The following is a 22,195-nucleotide window of genomic DNA, read 5'->3' as shown; positions in this document are numbered from 1 at the left end:
GCCTTTTAGACAGATACGTGGAGGATTGCAGGTTGTCTTTTTGTGAAGGAGGAGCTATATCTTTATGCGGTGGTGAGGTGTCTCTTTGTGATAATGAGGTGTTTCTGTATAGACTTGGGAAGTCTGTGTAAAGTGTAATTTTGTGGTGGTTGTCTGTGTAGGTTCAGCGGTAGTCAGTTATTTTTGTCGAGGTCCAAATTTCTTGGTAAAGGTATAGTCAAGTTCCAAACTCCAGAGGAACATTTTTTCACACTGCAATAACAACAATGCTAATAATAAGTAAATAAAAAGATTTCACGGTCCTGGTTGTCCAGATTTGGCCCACGGTCCACCTGTTGACGACTACTGGTATAGGGTGCGATAGTTTTGTCTGTGATGAGCATGATGTCTGTGGATGTGATGGATGGTCTCCAGGTAAAGGGTGTCTGTGAGGGAATTTGGTGCTGGGTTTTTTTATTTAAAAGGTGATTGTGGAGAAATTTCTGTGAGATGTGATGGATTGTCTGTGTAATGGATGTCTGTGTTTGGAGGGAGGTATATGTATGTGATGTGGATTGTCTTTTCTAAAAGGTGTTAGTGGAGGAGTGGTATGTGTATTAGCTGATTGCCTTTTTGTGAAAGGTATTTGTGCGGTGGGGAGATATCGATGTGTCATGTGGATTGTCTCAGTAAAGGGTTTCTGCGGGTGGACATATGTAGCGAATTGTTTTTGAAAAAAGAAAAGGAGTACTTGTGGCACCTTAGAGACTAACCAATTTATTTGAGCATGAGCTTTCGTGAGCTACAGCTCACTTCATCGGATGCATACCGTGGAAACTGCAGAAGACATTATATACACAGAGACCATGAAACAATACCTCCTCCCACCCCACTCTCCTGCTGGTAATAGCTTATCTAAAGTGATCATCAAGTTGGGCCATTTCCAGCACAAATCCAGGTTTTCTCACCCTCCCCCCACCCCCCCACACACACACAAACTCACTCTCCTGCTGGTACTAGCCCATCCAAAGTGACCACTCTCTTCACAATGTGTATGATAATCAAGGTGGGCCATTTCCTGCACAAATCCAGGTTCTCTCACCCACCCCCCACCCCCATACACACACAAACTCACTCTCCTGCTGGTAATAGCTCATCCAAAGTGACCACTCTCCCTACAACGTGCATGGTAATCAAGGTGAGCCATTTCCAGCACAAATCCAGGCTTTCTCACCCCCTCCCCCCGGGACACACACACACACACACACACACACACAAACTCACTCTCCTGCTGGCAATAGCTCATCCAAACTGACCACTCTCAAAGTTTAAATCCAAGTTTAACCAGAACGTCTTGGGGGGGGGGGGGGTAGGAAAAAACAAGGGGAAATAGGCTACCTTGCATAATGACTTAGCCACTCCCAGTCTCTATTTAAGCCTAAATTAATAGTATCCAATTTGCAAATGAATTCCAATTCAGCAGTTTCTCGCTGGAGTCTGGATTTGAAGTTTTTTTGTTGTAAGATAGCGACCTTCATGTCTGTGATTACGTGACCAGAGAGATTGAAGTGTTCTCTGACTGGTTTATGAATGTTATAATTCTTGACATCTGATTTGTGTCCATTTATTCTTTTACATAGAGACTGTCCAGTTTGACCAATGTAAATGGCAGAGGGGCATTGCTGGCACATGATGGCATATATCACATTGGTGGATGTGCAGGTGAACGAGCCTCTGATAGTGTGGCTGATGTTATTAGGCCCTGTGATGGTGTCCCCTGAATAGATATGTGGGCACAGTTGGCAACAGGCTTTGTTGCAAGGATAGGTTCCTGGGTTAGTGGTTCTGTTGTGTGGTATGTGGTTGTTGGTGAGTATTTGCTTCAGGTTGGGGGGCTCTCTGTAGGCAAGGACTGGCCTGTTTCCCAAGATTTGTGAGAGTGTTGGGTCATCCTTCAGGATAGGTTGTTGATCCTTAATAATGCGTTGGAAGGGTTCCACATACCACACCACAGAACCACTAACCCAGGAACCTATCCTTGCAACAAAGCCCGTTGCCAACTGTGCCCACATATCTATTCAGGGGACACCATCACAGGGCCTAATAACATCAGCCACACTATCAGAGGCTCGTTCACCTGCACATCCACCAATGTGATATATGCCATCATGTGCCAGCAATGCCCCTCTGCCATTTACATTGGTCAAACTGGACAGTCTCTATGTAAAAGAATAAATGGACACAAATCAGATGTCAAGAATTATAACATTCATAAACCAGTCAGAGAACACTTCAATCTCTCTGGTCACGTAATCACAGACATGAAGGTCGCTATCTTACAACAAAAAAACTTCAAATCCAGACTCCAGCGAGAAACTGCTGAATTGGAATTCATTTGCAAATTGGATACTATTAATTTAGGCTTAAATAGAGACTGGGAGTGGCTAAGTCATTATGCAAGGTAGCCTATTTCCCCTTGTTTTTTCCTACCCCCCCCCAAGACGTTCTGGTTAAACTTGGATTTAAACTTGGAGAGTGGTCAGTTTGGATGAGCTATTGCCAGCAGGAGAGTGAGTTTGTGTGTGTGTGTGTCCCCCTGGGAGGGGGGGTGAGAGAGCCTGGATTTGTGCTGGAAATGGCCCACCTTGATTACCATGCACGTTGTAGGGAGAGTGGTCGCTTTGGATGAGCTATTACCAGCAGGAGAGTGAGTTTGTGTGTGTATGGGGGTGGGGGGGTGAGAAAACCTGGATTTGTGCAGGAAATGGCCCACCTTGATTATCATGCACATTGTAGGGAGAGTGGTCACTTTGGATAAGCTATTACCAGCAGGAGAGTGAGTTTGTGTGTGTGGTTTTTGGAGGGGGGTGAGGGGGTGAGAGAACCTGGATTTGTGCAGGAAATGGCCCACCTTGATTATCATACACATTGTGAAGAGAGTGGTCACTTTGGATGGGCTATTACCAGCAGGAGAGTGAGTTTGGGGGGGGGGGGCAGAGGGTGAGAAAACCTGGATTTGTGCTGGAAATGGCCCAACTTGATGATCACTTTAGATAAGCTTTTACCATCAGGAGAGTGGGGTGGGAGGAGGTATTGTTTCATGGTCTCTGTGTATATAATGTCTTCTGCAGTTTCCACAGTATGCATCCGATGAAGTGAGCTGTAGCTCACGAAAGCTCATGCTCAGATAAATTGGTTAGTCTCTAAGGTGCCACAAGTACTCCTTTTCTTTTTGCGAATACAGACTAACAGGGCTGTTACTCTGAAACCTGTTTTTGAAAAGTGCATCTGCGTTGGGGGGTAAATGTGTTATGGTGAGGGAGATGTGTGTGCAAAGGGTGTCTCTGAAGCGGGGTATCTGTGTGGGGAGTGGTGGTGTCTGTGAAAGGCATATATGTGTGGTGGTGGATTGTCCTTGTGTAAACAATGTCTGTAGGGGGATAGCTGTGTGGGGTGTCTTTGTTAGCAGTGCCTTCCCTTGTCTCTGTTGCTGCAAGGACTCAGGGTAAGTTGTCAGTAGCAGCTCCTTTAGGGGCCACTCCCATCACGAAGTCACCCACCCACCCCACACTATAGATCTCTCCCCTGGACAGGCCGGGGCCATCATGTCCTTTATTGTTGTAACTCCCAGATTGTGATACTGTCACAAAACTGTTGCTAGGCAACAAATGTGGTTACCAAGTCTCAGCGAATAGCTGAAGGGGAAAGCGAAGTGTTGCACCATTGTAGAGTAACCATAGCAATGACCTACTATTACAGACTAAAGAATTATCATTAACAATGTTAAAGTATCAAACGGAGGCCCAGGATCCCGAGACTTCCAGGCAGCATCTCTGCATAATTGGGTTATCTAGGAAGAGATCCCGACTCCTTCAGAGCACTTGGCTCCTTGTCTGTATGAGAGGGTGGGGGGTTGTTAATATTATCGTTTGTTTGTATTTATAAAAACAAATGTGCCGTGCAGTTAAGGGCCCACGGGTAAGACAGTAAACCACATGCGCATAATACAGCTTACACAAATGCATTTTTGCGCTGGGGGAAGGAACCGCAGAAAAGGTTCCCTTTTCTGCCGGGGCTTCCTGGTAACAGGGCTGGTTACCGTGATCGTTATTTGTTGTTGAAAGCCATCTAGTCTGACTGCCTCTCTTTAAATCAATGCCAAAGGGGAACCGGGATTCAGTTACCGAAGCGGTTACTCGTGTCCTAAAAACTCAATTGCGTTGCCTTCAAGTTGGGCCAGACACTCGGCCCCTGTCATGAAACTGACCTTGGAAATGCAAGTGCCAGTTTAGCGGTGGGCTTCTGCTTTTTTTACCCAGGGCTCTTCCGGAGCTGGAATGACATGAAGTGATCGCTGGTAGCTCCCGATGGACTCCATAGTTCTCCCCCTTTTGTCTGGAGTGCCTGAGAATGTATTGTAAGGAGAGGCTCCCCTGTAAACAGGAGTCACAGCAAGCGTGATCTGGGGCAAACCAGGAGGTCATAATGTGTGTCTTACCTTGTGAACTTACTCGCTTGTTGAGGGTGCTCGGCAAAACGCGTGACTGGTCCGTAGCGCGCTGTGGAACGAAAGGACTTTAAATGTGCTTTAGGGACTCCAGTCTGGGACGGTCCTTCGCAAGGCTTCGCTTGCCAGAGTTTGGGGGGGGGGGGTGATAAGCACACGCCCTTTTCGGTCTTGTTTTTAGTGCATCGCTCTGCTCTTTTCCTAGCGTGTAGTCAAGGCGTGTAAGTAAAACCCTGCGCACTACTCGACACGAGAATACACCTGTGAGTGATGTGATCAGACAGGTAATGTGTTCAAGTCCCTCTCGTAAGACTGAAACAGGGAGCTTTGGAGAGGGACCAGCAGACAGCACTCGCCGTTTATTTTGTGTCGTGTCTTATGCTGAACAATGGAATGGTTGAACTTGCAGTAACAAAACGACCCCAAAGCAAACCAAAGGGTGATGATTATTATTTTGTTTTTTTTGTATTTTGCAGGGACCGAGCGTCATGAGCTAACTTCCTGGAAGAGTTTTCCGTCGGTTTTCAAATTCTTCAGTGAAGCATCCGAGGCAAAGAACAGTTCAGTCAAACTAGCCCCAACACGACGCTCCAACAGAATCAAATATGAAGAGCTTTAAGCGGAGAAAAACATCTCCTTGCTGCTTGTTTTCTGCAAGCAGTCTCCCAGCCCCTCATTAGATTGTTTTCTTTCTAGAGCACAGGGTCGTGATGTATACATCTAAATAGCGTTTTGCATTATTTCTAGATGAGTGCAACTGTCAAAGCAATATGGGTTCACTGGTTGTGCTTCCTGTGGGCTGTAGCTTGGATTTCGTGCTGCCCATCAGTGCGCAGATTAAGGCTGACAGCAGTACTGCACAGTGCAGCATGGTGCAGCTCTAATTGCCCTGACATAGCCCTGCACCGAGCTGATGCCAGAGTTTAACAGCTTCTTCGTGGTCCTATCGCCTACAGGATTTTTGCTGCTTCCTTCCAGGGTTCACTTTTCTTTCTTGCTTGCTTTCTAGGACAGGAGCAAACTTTGGGGTTTATTCATTTTTAACAGAATTGCTTTTAAATAATGTATTCAGGTAGATTTCTCTCCCCTCTTCCTCCTCCCTACTCTTCTTCAGCCTTTAAAATGCTCAGACATCTTTCTAACAATGGAGTATTTTTGTTTGTGCTTTTTAGGGCGGTTAGTTAAGCCATAATGACCCAATTTAAAATTTTTAAAATAGCACAAAGACGATGGCGTAGTATTTGGATTTCTAAATATGAATTGTTCCCTGTAGCTTTTGAGACCAGAGGAGAGGCTGTGCATAAAAATAGCTCCTAAGAAATAATAAATTAATGAATAGGTATTTCTATGGAGGACCGTTTCTGAATTTAAAATAAGGTTTCTAATAAATCTGTACATTTCAGAAGGAAAGGACTAAATTTAAACCAAAATGAACCGATGCTATTTATGCTGAAATCTTTTGCTTCGTGATTTTAGGATTCCCATTTTTACAGAGAGTTTGTATCTCTGAATAATTTTAAAGCACGGGCTGTAATACGTGTTTTAGTGAAAATTGTAACATAGATTAAATACCTGTATTTAAAATTTACTTTTAGAACTTGGTTGATACCTTTATTTTTTATTCTAATAGAATGTCTATTTTGAGACAAAGCAAAATATAAATTACTCTTTTTAAAGAGGGACATAATTTTGAATAGTAAAAAAAATGAATATTTACAATCAGTAGTCTTTTCTTCTCTGGGACCAAATGGGATCAACTCTTCACACTTTCTGCAGATAAGGGGTCCAAAAACTTGGGTCCAAATTTGTGGGAAAGTCTCTTTGTATAAAGATTTTTTCCTTCTTTGGCATTATTTGTCGAGCTCCACTTGCTTTTGAAAGCTCTACCTTACAATGCCAATTGCTTTATACTTTACCAATTCAGCAACCGTCTGGACCACACTGTGAATTATGATAGCATAAATAAATAAAAAGTCATGAATGACTGATTTTGCTGATTTTTTAATTCAAAGAAGCTTACATTTTCATATTCGGAATTTTTAATAACTGTAATGCCTCACCATCCTGTATTTATTCAATTTTTGATTCAACGTAGGCCTAATTTCTTTCAAAGTGTTTGCAGAAATAATGTCCCTGCCTTACACACCTGGTGAAATACACAGACAGTTTCACAGAATTTAAAGGCTCAGAAAATCATTGAAATTGCAGACCTCGGAGGGAAGTGTTTTTAGTAATAGTAGCTGATGTCAGCAACTTTTAACTGCTAATGTCTGATAAGCAACAATATGTGCCTGATACCGTGTCTGGCATACAAGTACACTAATTAGTTCTTATAGGTTTGATGAAGCTAAATTAAAGTGATCTTTTCTTCAGTGGTCATGTCTGCATCGCCTCTGTTGTTGTTAGAGCAGAGGCAAAGACAGCAAAAATCAAAACGGTATTTCATCCAACTGCTGTGTTACTTCAAACCAGTCAAATCGTCGGCAGCCACCACATGGGTTTGTGATATTGACCCCTTTTTAGTGTGATTTTTCCCGTTTCGGCGTTGAAGGAGGAATTCAGTACGGAAGGGGTGAGGGTAGGGGGCTATTGTTGTTAATAAGGTGTTTTAAAGTGTTTAATGTGGATTTCAATGTATTTTGTCTGGAGTAAACGTACCAGTAACCGAATCATGTCACCTCAGTGTAAGGAGAGATTCTTCCGGATCTTTCCATTTTATTTGCTAACTTCTTTTCTTTGGTTTCATAAAGCGTGTGCAGTGCTCAGTGTTGGAGGGTCACAATTAGCCAGCTGAAATACTCCATGTATGTACACCAGGCATTGCTGTTATTTAGCTAACCCGTGGTGTTTTGCAGTTCGCACATTACTCCGCTTCTAACCAGGGGAAATCACGGTAAAATTGCCTGCTATAATCTGCAGTCTTCTCTCCATTATAGCTCCTCTCCCTTTTGTAAATGTCCCTTACACATGGAGGTCGTCGCTGTGTTTCCTGAGTTAGACTTTCGCAAGCAAGATGCGAGGGGTTTTGCAAGCTGTGGAGATTCCCCAAACAGAGGCAAAGGAAAATCCACGTTTGCCGCTGGGCAGCTTCCAGTGTAATCGTATTTCTCAATTTAACCTGTTGATTATGGGTTTGCTGTATAGGCGTAAGAATATGGTTCACCTCATTTCTCCCCAAGTAACTTCATGCTGTCGGTGCTGGCCACCTGCCTGGGGCTGGCCTGTCACCCATTTACGCCGTTTGTACTCGTCCCTGGTTTGTTTCCTCTCTGATCAGTGTATCATGTGAATAAGGTTTGAACTCTTTGATTTACATTTCATATGTGTAGTTCTGTCCTTAAATGCAAAGACCAAGGGGGCGGGGGAGTGGAAAAAAAGCTCTCAAACAAATCCTGCAACCGTCAAACTCTTACCACTGGGAATGCATGAGGGGGGTTTCCAAGGTGCCAAATATCACAAAATTAATCTATTTTTTTATTTTAATGGAAATTCAGTGCAAAAAAATTCTACTGTAATAAATACCCTTTTAAAAGTGTCTTTCTCGTGCCCTAATTGACTTGCGTTTTTGCTTATGTAAAGAACTGCAGGGAGTTCTTATGAATTGTATATTTCTGTTTACACTTTAAAAATAATAATAAAAAGCTTTTCTCTTCTAATGTGCAGTTGTCTCCTCATAAACATTTTTTCTTCAAAGCAGCTTGGAGATGTTAATAAAAACATGAACCGACACTGAATGGCGCAATAACATATCAATAGTTTCAATCTGGCTGGTGGTGGTCTGACTCTGTTGAAATGGTAATAGCCTAACATCAACTTATCATGACAGCCCTTTAGTCTTTGTTGACTTCACATTGCCTACACTTATATGTTTCAGATGATTAAGCATAAGAAAATCCTCTCCGAGATGTTTTGGAATTGAAAATGGATGTTCGGTTGTTCTGATATAAAAATGTAATTTACCAATAATATTCAAAAGAGCAACTCCCTCTTCCAAAAAGTGGGGAAAGAAAATCTCCTTCACTTCTTGCTTTGTTTGGTTCTCTCCTTACCGTAAAGGACATTTGGAATGAAGAGACTAGTCATCAGAGACAAACAAAGTGATATTATTAGTGTACCAAAACTACACAGAGACTGGAGTCAACTGAGATCATTGGAGAGCGGAAGTGCCTTCCTGCTTCCGTAGTTAAAAGGGAAAGACCACGAGTTGGGTTCTTCCTATTTCTGCTTGTTTATTAGGAAACAAACACATTTAGCCCGCGTTTGCTTCCAGACCCCAAATGGAGAGACTGAAGTGAATGATGCATGGTTATTACAGTGACTTCGATGGTTTATCAACATTTTACCACACGCTTGCACTTTGCAGTAATTTAAGTTGTCGGTACCCAGCCGTATCTAGTTAAAGTTTCTTATCTTTGAAAAAGAGGAGGAAAGTAGGCGGGACCTGTTTTACCACCAAAATGTGTATCAGATCCAAAATCCAGGAGGGTCTTTCTCTCCATTTGAATGTGGATTTTTTTTCCCCTTGCTTGTACCAGAGCGACTAACTTGGGAGCCTCTTGAATTCTTTCTCTTCCTTTTAACTGATAGTCCATTTATCTCAATGCAATAAAATAAAATAAAAATCAGTTTGAGCCTGGGAAAAAGTTTTAAGCAACACTTAACAAAGCCTCAGCCCCCTCCTTGCTAAAGCAGCAGCTTTCTCATCCTGGGTTAGACTGGAAGCAACATCGAGTGTCCTAAATGTGAAGAATGTTCACTCTGAGCATAAGCTGTTGAAAGGGGAAAATAACACAAAGTCGATTAACAGTGATTCTAGAATAGATGAAACCATCAAAGCATTCCAGCGTTTATCTCCAAATCTGTGTAGTGTAAAAAGGTAACAATGATAGTCTTAAACCATACTTAGGAGGGATGAATGTTGATTTAATTGATTCATTTGGATCGATGTTTTTAAAGTTTCACACCACTGATCTTTCATGTAGTGATGTCTTTAGCAGTCAGCGGTCTGACATGAGCCTTCTCAGATTTCATCACTGGGAAGCTCCATGACATCTGAAATTATGCAACAGACTGTGGAATGGTAACTTTGGGACTGGGAGACCCAAATGGCAAAAAAGATGTAAGAGGAGGATTGGATTTGAAGGGGTCTCGTTAGTTTGTCACAAATGAGTACACATTGTAACTGAATCACAAGGCTGAACCCTGCCCCATCCTCCTCCCCCTCATCTCCTCCCGCAAGTTTGAAAGGTTTAAAATGACGGGGTGGGAAAATAAGCCCTTAAACGTTGTGCCAAAAAGTACATTTTTTAATGTTAAAATATAGTTCACACTGTTTAGTAAACAGTTGGGGTTAGAAAAACTTCCCATTTGTTTAGCCCTTCAAACATAGCCCGTCTGGGAATAAATCTTCAGCTGAATTTATAATTTTCAACACATTGATTATAGGAAATAAGTTGGATTTGACTTTTTCGGTCTTAATCAAAGGAAGGCGGGGTTTTTTAATGGAAAATAAGCACATATCTTTTCTCTCACGTACATACAACACTAATTGTTTTTCCCTATAAGAATTTCATTCAAAAGTACAAATGAAAAGTGTCATATCTAAGAAAATATTGCACCGTACTCTACATTAAAGTCAGTCCAAATAAAAATAGCCTTCCAAGAATATCTCTCTCTCTCTCTCTCTCTCTAACGTGCATTATGTTGACATATTCGATACAGTGAGAAAAATGAACTTCTCGAGAAACTTGGTAGGAGATGTCATTTGTCACTGTACCATCCATCATAAGACCACAAATTTTCACTTTTCTGTCCCATTTTGGATTGCATGTGTTTGTGAGTATTTCACTAGATCAGTGACAGCTCTTTATTTGCATAATTATATGCTCTGGTCTGAAGAGAAAACTAACCCCCAAATTTCATGGGTCACCAAACTGCGACAATCAATGTTTTATCACGTATGCTAAGCAAAACCTAAGAAGCTATATGAAGTTTCTTGGGGAGTTTTTACTCCTCAGAAAATTAAAGATTTTGTGCCCCTTGAATAGATGCAAAACTCTTTCCAAGCTCTTTGTAACTGAGTTCTGTTTGATGGCAAGAACTAGAGATTAACACGAAGATCTGGATTTTAGACCCACCAGCATTACTTCAAAGTAGATTTAGACAAGTAGCTTTATTGCACTTGGAAACTTCGCTATTCTAAATACTGTAACTCAGATTTACAGCAACAACGACAAAAAAGGTAAATATGATTTGGACCATCGACCTCCCACCCCATCTAACACATAGTTAAGGGAGGGTTTGAAGTTTTATTCCTTATTTGAAGCGCTCTCGCTCTCTCTGTATAACACGCACACAATTCGACATAAATATGAACAAAATTGATTTTCTGTGCAACAGGATTTGTTCTGGTCCATCAATTGCACAATAATCGCATGCTCCAGTTATGACACACTATGAATTTTCAACTTGATAAAAGTGCATTTTATGAAGAAGAATGTATTTAGTGAGACCCACAAACCAACAGTAAAACTGTAAAAGAAAAACGCCCCCCTGCCATGAGGGAAAAAAACCTACCTTGTAAGGTTTTATTTCATTTTTTAAATCTATATGTTCAAAGTTCTGGGGCTCAGAGCTGTAGGTAACCTGCAAGTGGTAGCACTCTGTAGCCTTTTTTAAAGCACTGTTAATGTTACTTTTGTTTATAAGGTCATGATAATTTTGACTATATGCTGTGGTCCTGCTTCTGGGGAATTTAATTTGGGTTTCATAAATTGTGTTTGCGGTCTCTTAGCCCTTTTGCCACGAAAAACGCACTTCTTAAAGGAACTTTGTGAAACGGTTCATTTCAGGTAACATGTGGTACTAATTTTCTTACCATTTACCAGGTACAGACGACTCAGCCAGCAGCATGCAAAATAAATAGACTGGAAAGTTGTACAGTGTTGAATCTGAAGAGGAAAGGCTCTGTGATAAAGAATGCCACGTTACTTCAAATGAATGACCGTGCTTATCTCGAGGAATATGGTCTCTGCCAAAGTTTTGCACCCTTAAAACTTGGTTAGTTACGTCTATAGCTGAAAGGAATTTTAACTAGCAGTGATTTTTAAATGCCTGTTTTTAATGGACACAGAAGACAACGATATTTCTCACCTTTTTTTTTTTCTTACTGGAAAAAAAATGACTTCCTTTTCTGCCCCCACCAAGAATTGTTTCATTCTTAGGCATGTCTGATACTTGTCTTGGCAAAAAGACTTCAAGGGGGTTCTGTAACACAAATAAAATAAAAGGAATATGAATATAGCCAAACATCAAATGAGGAGGACAAAGGAGAAGCAAAGTGATCACACTGATTCCTGAGTAGATTTCTGCATTATGTGTCTGCATCTTGGATCCTTTTTTCAAAACTTTATAGGGAAATTGATCAGATCGATAACCCGACAGCAAATGTTTGCAATTAAAATTAAACAGTTAACTGATTTTTTTTAAGCTGACCTATATGCGTCTATTAAGGTCAGGTAAATCTAACTATTTCCAGGCGACAAGCGCCCAGAACGTTTTATCCCGACTGAGACAAAAGTCAGTTATTTTCCACTGAATTCTGCACAGGCGAGGAATGACCCTTTGGAGGCAAGGCCTGGGTTTTCTTCTTTCGTCATTTCACTTCTCTTTACTCAAGCCCCACCTAATCCCCTACTGTCTGGCAAACTAGTATCTCTATACTTTTGCCTTCAAACTATTTCTTTAAAGCTGGAATCCTTGACACAACAATTAGATAAATAGCTTCCCCCACCCCGGACAGTTTCACACCACCTCTTGATAAGCTCAGCTTACTACATGATAAAATCTTGTTTTTTCCCCTTAGCAAAGTACTTTGATATGAGTTCCTGGAACAGCTAAATAAGAACTCGCATGCCCAGGTGTTGCTTGTACATACTTTCGAGAGCAAAACCATTAAAACTATAGGGATCTTGCAAATATTGATCTAGTGGTTGGTAACAAACATCACGTCAGATGCTGCCAGTGGCTGCTCATTGTGCCAGTTGTTTCTGATTCTTGTCCCCTTTCTTACAATAGTAACTTGGGCTCTAGTTCCCAATGAAAAGTTAGTTTCTTAGCTAAAGACTGATCTTTTGATTATTTCGCACTTCGTTTTTTCCTTAAATACACTTAAAATGCTGTTTGAATTTGAAATCACTCCCCTCCCTCCCACTTCCTGCCAAAACATTGTTAATTTAATTTTTACTTGCTGCTGGAAAAAAAACCCGAGGGTTCCAGTTATTTGGTAGTGTTAGCTCTTACAATACTGTTCACGTTTCTCCATAATTTAGTACCTGCCAGTTGTTCTATGTCTCAAAGTAACAATTAACTTCTGTAAGAGGAAGTGCAAACGGGATGAGAATAATCAAGAGCAAAATTAATTCTTTATAACCTTGTTTGTGCGTTTTCAGGTAGTTTGCAAATGTTAAGCCTGATTTTGTCCCAAGGATCATCATGTAACAATCAGTGTAAGAGCAAATTTGAAAAATGTTTATAGCAAATGACTTTGTAAAATGGATTGGTTTTTCTACCTTTTATCTTTGTTAAACGTCACTCTGGATTCTACCTGGCCTGTACATGCACATTGTTATGTCACACAGAAACTGAAAAATGCTTCTGCATTTGCTCAAACGCTTTGTCAAGTTGTCTGAACCTGAAGAACATCTGCCCAGCTTCCCTTTATCTGCCTCGAAAGACTTCCTCGTGTGAAAGTGGAAAGCTATGTTTTAAAGTATAACATTATAAATTATCACCTCCAAAGTATGACTAAAGTCCAGGCTTATAAGGGAATGGGGGGGGGAGAGTAGAACTACCGAAGGATGGCGTTTAAACTGTGAATTTATAGCAAAAAATGATTTCACATGGATGAAAAACTAACTGCTTTTCTGTCGTCCCTGTGCCCCTAACTTGTCCAGAACTCGGTCCGAAGCCATGGCAAAACGAAGTGAAGTGACACGTGAGGCTGTTCTGTCTCTCGCCTTAGCACCACGGACAGCGCCTAAGTTCCGAGTTCACTTTCAGCCACAACTTTCTATCACTCCTTCATCTAGTTCAGCCAAACCCCATTTCCCTCGGAGGCTGCTGCCTGCGTCCGAAAGACACCGATCACTTTGGGAAAGTTAGTTGCTGAGCTACGATATGTCCCATTTCACTTTGTAAGATCCCCGGGACCTGTATACTGTCCCAGCTGCGAGGTCACCTTGTTCTCCCCTCTTAGAAGATTCATTCTGCGCTTTCCTGAGTTGCTGTGTCTGAATTCCCCAGTTAGGTTTTCGTCTTCGCCTTGTAACTTTTCCTGGATTAACTTCTACCGATCTCCCTCCCAAGTCCCCCTATTCCTCTTTTCCCTTTAAGGTGAGTCTCTTCTTAACTGCCCTTTTTATATCGCTTCCCATCTCTTTCCTCTGGATTTCTCGCTCAAGAAATATCCAAGGTGCAAAACTTTTCCACAGCTGCACCTCCGCTCGGGAGTCAGGGTGCACCTGGCCTATTGGAAAGGGGCTTCGCTCTTGGCCAGAGCAGCTTGATGAGCTCTGGTGCTTCCAGACAGCTTGTTAATTACAGCCCCTGGAGACTAGGCTCCCGAGCCAGAGTCCAACCTAGTTATAGAGCCTGACAGTAACTTACTTGACAGCACACAGAAAAGTGACAGTAAAGTATTTGGTTTAGCCTCGCTTCTTCTCCCGTTAAACAAGTTCTTCCTGCTAGGATCGTTGTGACTTTGTCATCATTTCCGTTTTATTTTGTTGTTCAGGATGTGTGCAAAGGAAGAGACGCCCTCTGTATATTTCATCATTACACTGTCATTTTAGCAAAATACCGGACCTTCCAGCTTGTAAATCAAGCTATTCACGTGTTAGCTAGTTAATGCAGCAAGATCCACGTTGCTTATTAATATGTTTCACCCAGCTTCTGCTTAGTATAGATTCCTGCACTTGCCTCTGTCATCATTCTAAGGTCGTATATAAATCGTGAGGATCGGAGACTAGTTAGTAACGATTTGCAGGATTATTTGTTACATTTACTGTTCAAACTAACGTTACATCCGTTTAAAAATGAATCTACAAAAGTAGGAGGAAATAATTGATTTAGGGCGTCCACAGACCAAATATAGATAGATAGATAGATAGCCAACAGAGCATTTTTAAAAAGCGTTCTCTTTCCTGATCTGAAATGGAATTGGGGCCATTTATCAGAGAGTTTCAGCAGTTTGACGGGACTTTTATTGTTAAAGTTCTTTGTTGCATACCCCTTTAAAACAATCTATTTTCCTGCTCATATATTTGTTATGCTTAAAGTGATTGCTACAGTGAATCCGTGTTCTCACTGTTTTCCCTGGAGTTGGATCGCTTCCGATTTGTTCTTCTACTTTCCATTTAGGGTGATTTAGTTCTATATCTAACGAGACCATCGCTGGTTTAGGTTTCTGAATCCTCCTTATGTGGTATCGTTGCCTTCATTAAAAAAAATGAAAAAGCTACTAAACTTTCACGTAATTAACTGTTTAAAAACAACGCTCGAGCCCTTAAGAAATCGTTTTATTTCCTACTGTGGAGAAAATGGAAATCCGAACTGGCATGAGTGGGGAGAAGTTTGCGTGGTAGTGAAGAAACCTGTTGAATACTTATAACTACAGAAGATTTCAGGGCGTATCACATTACCCCCTACAAAAGGCGGGGGCGGGGGGAGAGGGGGGGTTTCGAAAACGACTTTATCAGCCAGGCAGCCTCTTAGTCAAAGACATTCAAAAGATAAATACTTGGCCACATCTAATATTGATCTATTACCTTTGTGGGGTGAAGGAAACTGATTATTTAATGCCCTCTTACATTATTTAGTGCGAGAAAAAACATTACCTGAGCTGTATTTTCCTTTGCAAATGTGGCAAGAAAAGGGGTACAAGCGGGTTTCGTTGTGTTTTTAAACTTTCGCGGTGAAGATTTGGTCATTTGCCTGAACTTGTTTAAGATTATTTTTCTCCAAAATATTTTACATGCAATCTTATAACATGCGAACACTGAGGGGGATGTTACATATTTTATCCACGTAAGCTAGAAAGTTCCCTATGTTTAGCATAGCAGGTCAGCGGACCTTTTCATTATTTCTCTCTACCTGACCTTGGGAGTTAGTTTTAGAACTAAATTTTAATCAGAAGCCAACAGGGTTATTACACACAATTCTACTGTATAGAAAAGGCTATTTTGAAACTATGTATCTAATATATAAGTGAATGTCTATATGTCCAGCACGCTGACCGTTTTCAGTAACAATAACATATTTTCTTTTTCTCTTCAGCTAAGTTTTCCCTCTGCAATTCTATTTCTTATCCCTGGTACACGTTTATGAAATCCTTTTCATTTTTTTCCCTTCCTGTATCTCTTCAAAGTCGTTTTAAATGACTTTTCTTGTCTTTTGGCCATTTGTCAACGTCAAATGTATACTGACTATTTAATGAAAGAAAAGCGTGTGTGTACATTACACTGAACAGACTCTCTCTCTCTCTCTCTCTCTCTCTCTCCCTCTCCCCCCCACACAGATATATGTATATATATATATATATACTTTATTTAGTTTCTTGAAAATCAATAATCGCTCATTCATTTCCAAAGTGTCCACTATGTGTTTGTAAGGAAAGTAATGAAGTTCTCAGGTAATATTCCTGAGTAAAACTCCGTGGTTGTCATTTTATTCCTATCGTATAATGTAGTTTCTCTTGATTGTCAAGAAAAATAAGTTCTATATAATAGTTCTAAATATGGGGCCAGATTCTGATCTTGCTTGCCGTGTTCAAAACTGGCCCATAACGTATGTGTGTACGAGTGTGTATATCTGTAATATATTACAGTGTAATTTCCTTCGGAGAGATTTAAAGCCCGCCAAACAATCCATCACTTATAGGATCTTTGACTTTAAATGGCAATGAGGGTTAGAATAGGTGGTCAACTGTCAGAATACCTGATAGAAAGTCAGCATCCTCATTAAGGATCATCCATAATTTTAGTCTTTCTTGAGCTAATAAGAGGAGTGAATAATATTGTCCTTCATATTTCATACTGTGGAGGGGAAACCCCCAATATGTTTATTTAATCCTAACACTTTAAAAGCAGAGGACGTGGACTTCTTGAGTGGTGGGTATGCACTACATCATAAAAGGGAATAGCCAAAAGTAATTTTCTTCACAAGCAGCAGCGTTGCTGGTCCTAAGACTCCCTATTATTGGAAGGGGACTGTCTAAAATACTTTCCCACTTATAAACACTAGGCTCTAGATATTAGCCACCGCCTAAATACTTGTTCACCGAAATGAATCACTAACCACTTTTAATTTCTGTTAAATTCAAAGCTAAAATCGTACAGAAGTACAGCCGAAGTGGAGTTAAGCCAGGCAATCTTCTCAGCTACATGAAGTTTTCCAAAAAGATAGAGGGGGATTGGTTAACTTTTGAAGAATTAGAACTACAACAAAAGCCAAACTCTTCAGCATGTACGTTTTTATGATCAGCTTTCAAGCTGGCAAAACTAGAGCCATTTGCTTAACTTAATCCGTAACATATGTGTGCAACAGTAGCAGATTTTTGGTGTGTGGCTTGTAGCTGATCAAGTTGTAAATTTTCCGCCTTAGGTTTTCAGCGCCTCCTAGTTACAGCCTAACACCTAGAGAAAGGCTTTGCAGTGATCGCATAGCAGAGAAACCAAATGATAAAAACAACAATAATTTACAAAGCTTTTTCCAGTGAGGCCAGCCAAACTCATTCGTCTTTATGGTCAATGCTTTCAAGCTGCCATCTTGATTTTAAAAAGCGCAACCTACAGTCTATTTTAATTAAAAATAGTTTTCACTCTGAGCTGTTAAAAGTAGCGTTTACATATCGCCCCTAAGGAGAAGGGCATTTCCCCCCAAAAAGTACTAGTTTAAAAAAATCAACAAATATCATTACTTTTTTTTTACTCTAACAAGAAGCTGAATACATTTAGAACATGGACCATAATTCCTTATACATTTAACGTTATTTATCTTTACGTTAGGTATTGAAACGTGTGATAAGTTTGTTCAAAGGCATCTCAGCCCTACAAATATCAAAAGCTTATATTTGATTTTATGGCATTTCCACTTTAAAGATATCATAATTGTTTTGATCAATTAATAACAGTGACAAGAAAGCTAATTTAGTAGGACGTGTTTCTATTTATATTGAAACTAGACCTAATGAACGTATTTATAATGCAGTGCAACAATAAGTCTCCAGCTGCTGATTTATTTCACTATTCAAATACACATTAGATACATTTTTGTTAACTGCTACGAAGGTATTTCATTAGGTGTTTTAAAGCACGAGTTGGCATAAATGAGACCTCTCAAATTTCCCTCTCTGGTGCCATGTTTTTAATCCTGGGTTTATTTTTTCAGATCCGTCATTACAATTCTTGGAATGGTTTCTAAATGATTATTGTTGTTATTACTCTTAGGTATTGTCTGCGTATTTCTCAAGTGAAGACAGAAAATCCGGGACGATGCTAAAAGGCAGCTTTAAGTCTGAACTGGAAGGTCTTGAGACACAGAGCGCCATCTAGCCAACAAATTTAGAATCAAAGTGCAGAAGAGGCAACTTGAGTAGAGAGGGAGAGTGTGTGTGTGTGAGTGAGAGAGAGATGGAAACTTACACTCCCTTCTCCCCAGTTTTATCTGGACTGAGCACTCTTCCCTAGGCAATACATCACCAGCAGACAATCCATACACACAGATCTGAGAGGCTCTGTGTCTCCTCTCTGTTTCTTAAGGACAAAACTCTGTGTCCTTCACTTGTTCTTCTATTTCTTAGAACAAGCTATTTCTCAGTCTTTTCTAATTAATTGATATTTGAACTCTTCCCAGCATAGAAGTATTTCTATATTGAGGTATAGTGCACCTGGCTGACAGTTATTAACCTTCAGTCTTCATTATCTCCAACTAGTATCTTTAAGGGAAAATACTGATGCAAAAATCTTCCTGGCCCATTATCGTGAGAAGCAATCGCGAATTTATACCGTAGTTCTGAACCACCCTCCCATCCCAGACGGTGCACTGAAAGTAAGACCAAAATACCACGTTTTCAATACTGTATGAGATAGCACCAATGTCTTTGGTGACATTTGGATTAAAATGTTTTTGATAAAAACTTTACACTGTATTTATCCAAGACATGAAAACAAAGGCAGCGGATATTAAATCGCTGTCTTAGTTCCTATCTTCCTAAGGTTACGTTTTATTTTGGAAACTTTTAAGAACTTCTGGCGGGGGGGGGGGATGCTTCTAAGCCGCGTTTACCTTATTTTTGCAAAATTAAACAAAGACACCAATGATTTGTGTAAATTGTAACCAGTCTGAAAGTACATTGGAGCTTTCGTAATAAAGAAGAGCCATTGTAAATTCCCCATCTGAATCATCTTCTGTGTATTTGAAAGAAAATAATTAACACAAATATACCCGTGTATTAAAATATCTTTATTGTCAAGTCCTTTTAAAATTTTATTTCTTATCTTCAAACTGTTCAATCACATAGACATATGCTAGCCGCAGAGCCATGTCATTTACTGGTCCCCAATATTGCGAGTATTGTTTTGGCTTTTTAATAACTTATTGATTCGTCTTGTGTCCCTATCGGAGTTCTAAAATGTTATTTTATGTTGTCCTAGTTTCTTTTTAACAGCAAAGCGTATTTAAACAAATACAGTGCCCTCGGATTTAGGAAAATAAGCACCGAAATATTTCAGCTGATGTTGAAAGCGTGATCAGAGCTTCCTTCTCAGTCGCTTCTAGCTGCTCTGAAAATAGGTTTTCATTTTAAAGCGCAGCCATGTCTATGTCTAGCTAATGTGCGTGGCATGTATCAGTGTCATGATTGCAGAAATGATGAAATTAGCATTTAGATAAGACTAGTATTAAACTATTTCGACAGGCTACAATATTTAGCCCGAACGCACTAAATGAAAGAAGAATATACAATGCCTCTTGGACGATGTGTAACATGTGGGGGGGTGGGGGGGGGGGAGAGAAGATCTGACGTTAGCCATTGGGTGCAAATCTCTGTCTCTCGTCTCACTCACTCAAGTTCACAGAAGCCCCTGAAGTTCAGATGCAACCCATACGCAGAGAAACTAGAGGCTGAACTGAAATAAAGGTTTCACTTCCTGGGTGTCTTCTTAAATAGCACATTTCACCGTCCAGGTTTTCTTAAACATGAAACCTTCTCCACGATAGGGTACCCAGCTGTTTAATTTAACATTGATTTATTGCTTTTAAAAGTAAATTTACACACATGCCAACAGCATTCCGTTTTGTTTCCCCAGACCCAAAGATTTATTTTCTACTTAGCGCTTGTCTGACAAAACAATGTCTTTTAACTTTATTACACATCGATGAGGAAATCTGTCTTATTTTTGTTTGGATTTATTGCTCTGTTACTTGTGGGGACTTTTGGTAACAGAGAAACGCTAAGGTCAGAAAATAAATACAAAATGAAACCCAGGCATGGAAGCAAATACCATTAAAGGCATCAGCATATATTTGATGAAGTTATTGCATACGCAGAGCTGTTAAAAATACATCTGGCGCCATGAGCATAATTATAAAGAGGAACAAAATCATCAAAAACTGTGAACATGCAGGTAGCTTTCTATGGTGACAGGATCTGCCTTCAGTTCACGTGAAGAGAAGGTCTCTAATATCTGATGGCTCTTTGCAAAGACTATCTGGAAACGTATCTATAATTATTGAATGGAAAAATATAGAGTCATCCATACCATGCTGCCTTACCTCTGCGCAGTAAACTCCCAATTACCAAATCTATGTGATGGCTGAACTCAGGGGAATTAGGATGTACTTTGAAGCAGCTTTTACGGTACACTTCATCTACTTTTTGGTTTTCTTTAGTTCTCATTAAAGGGCCACTTTCTTCTTTTCACTGATATACTGTCTTTGTGTCCTTCATTGCACACGCTCCCCTCCCCCCCCCCCCAAAAAAAGTTCTCACATCTTATCAGGGGGGAGAAAAAAAGAAGGCAAAATAATAATAATAAAAAGCTGTGGTCCGGATTTATTTATTTTTAAGTAAAAATCTTTTATTTTAAAGCGGGCGTTATTCTTCCTAACGAACGGTCCTTTCTGGCAAGCGCGATTTTAGGGATATTATGAAAGTATTTATGAGGGGAAATTAGAGATGCATGCAGTGGGAGCAAATCTTTTTTTGTGCTCTGGGCTTACTCCCCCAAACTGATTTCTCACAGAGGCGTCTAATAATCACTTTAGAGATGTTCAAATGAGGACACTATCTCTTTTCTAGTAAGAAGTGAAGATGTGACAGGTTTTGTTATCAGTGGTATAGTGAGAGCTTTTAAGATATTCCCTTTCTTTCCCCATAAATACACCCTCTTTAAATAAAGACCCCCTGTCTTAAAGCGTGACTACCCCTGCTGGCTTTGTCCACTTTCTGTCCGGTGCATCCACATAAATCCAAACTTCATGTCACTTAACATATTTTAATGATTTTACCAATCCAGGCAGGATATTTTTTTAAAGTGAATGGAGGATCCTTTTTTCCTTTTGAAGCAGCCACACACTTTTCTATTTAGCAACATGCCCAGACTCATAGTAAAATACAAATAAAAATCAAGGGGAAATCTGGAACCTTGAAAATCCTCCTATTCGTATTAGGAGCAATTTTCTGTTTGGCCTTTGAAAAAGGGCCCTGTCACTCAGAAAGGGGCCATTTCTTTAACCTCTCTCCTCTACACCCACAAGGCAGCCTCCCGTCCTCTCTCCGGCACACACACACACAGAGCCCACCCCTTATTCCCCCCCACATAGTTCCATCCAACCGGTTTTCAATGAACAGCAAAGATTAGCGATTTGCCTTCTTTAGCCAGACGAGGAGACCCTTCTCTAACCAGAGCAATGGTAGGCCACAAAAGCTCCAGCAAACAGCTGGCAGTGTCCTCTGTACTCTGAAAAGTGTCCTCCCTAGAGCGTTTGAGTTTCTAGCTAGAAGAGATTGTTTTATCGACTGTAGTGCCTATCTAGCCATGGCATTTTTCTGTTAAGCTCCACTTAATATTAAGGCTGGCTAAGGCCCAACACCTGCAGCTGGGGGATAGGGGGGGAGGCTAAAGTTTGGAGTTTGGGAGGAGCAATGGAAATGTAACAAAGGTTGTGTAACATACAATAGGGCCAAATACCTTGAGAAAGCAACTGACACTGAAGGCTCTCTTATATGGTACACATGTGAAGGTGTATATGTGTTCATATATGTGTGTGTGTGTGTGTGTGTGTATACATATCTATGTACGTACAGATGTGAGTGTATTTTATAGATGTACACAGTTCATATTTTATTCCTTACAAACCTAGGGAGCTCCCTCCCCCCCCTCCACCACTGGAGTAAATGCACTGATGGGAGAGTTTAAGAGACTTATTTAGGAGGAAATAGGGGGTCAGTTTTGGTCTAAGTGGAACATCTGCAAAACATTCAAGCAGCTTATTCAGCAAAGAATCTAGCCACTTATTGTAGAAATAATAAAAAGTCACTAATGATTATAGCTCCCACCCTCTTCCCCCCAAAGGCCAAAGCTTAATGAAATAATTCCAAGGTTTGCCTCATTTCCTAATAGTGGATTTTTTTAAAAAAAGAAACAACTT

General features: G+C 40.4%; 1 protein-coding gene and 1 long non-coding RNA gene across 4 annotated transcripts in view; one reads left to right on the top strand and one right to left on the bottom strand.

Moving 5' to 3' along the window:
• Nucleotides 1-18,215, top strand: part of ARB2A (ARB2 cotranscriptional regulator A) — a 386,066-nt gene extending 367,851 nt beyond the window's left edge. For 2 of the 3 annotated variants that reach the window (XM_084629683.1, XM_084629684.1), the window contains one exon: nucleotides 4,963-6,471. In XM_084629683.1, the coding sequence (XP_084485809.1) occupies nucleotides 4,963-5,105 (143 nt within the window). In that variant the 3' untranslated portion in view covers nucleotides 5,106-6,471. Of the gene's footprint in view, nucleotides 1-4,962; nucleotides 6,472-17,991 lie in introns of those variants that run through there. The other variant, XM_084629685.1, reaches the window with a different exon arrangement.
• LOC311521378 overlaps nucleotides 8,569-22,195 on the bottom strand; it is a 16,283-nt gene continuing 2,656 nt past the window's right edge. Inside the window, exons 2-3 of the long non-coding RNA XR_014711867.1 lie at nucleotides 11,639-11,752; nucleotides 8,569-9,255 (exon numbers count right to left, since the gene is read on the bottom strand). This is a non-coding gene — a long non-coding RNA (uncharacterized lncRNA). The remainder of the gene's footprint in view (nucleotides 9,256-11,638; nucleotides 11,753-22,195) is intronic.

This window comes from Lepidochelys olivacea, assembly GCF_965140295.1.
Source record: "Lepidochelys olivacea isolate rLepOli2 genome assembly, chromosome: 5".
NCBI classification, from domain to species: domain Eukaryota; kingdom Metazoa; phylum Chordata; order Testudines; family Cheloniidae; genus Lepidochelys; species Lepidochelys olivacea.
The sequence above is the reverse complement of the archived record's forward strand: the minus strand, read 5'-3'. Positions and strand labels throughout refer to the sequence as shown.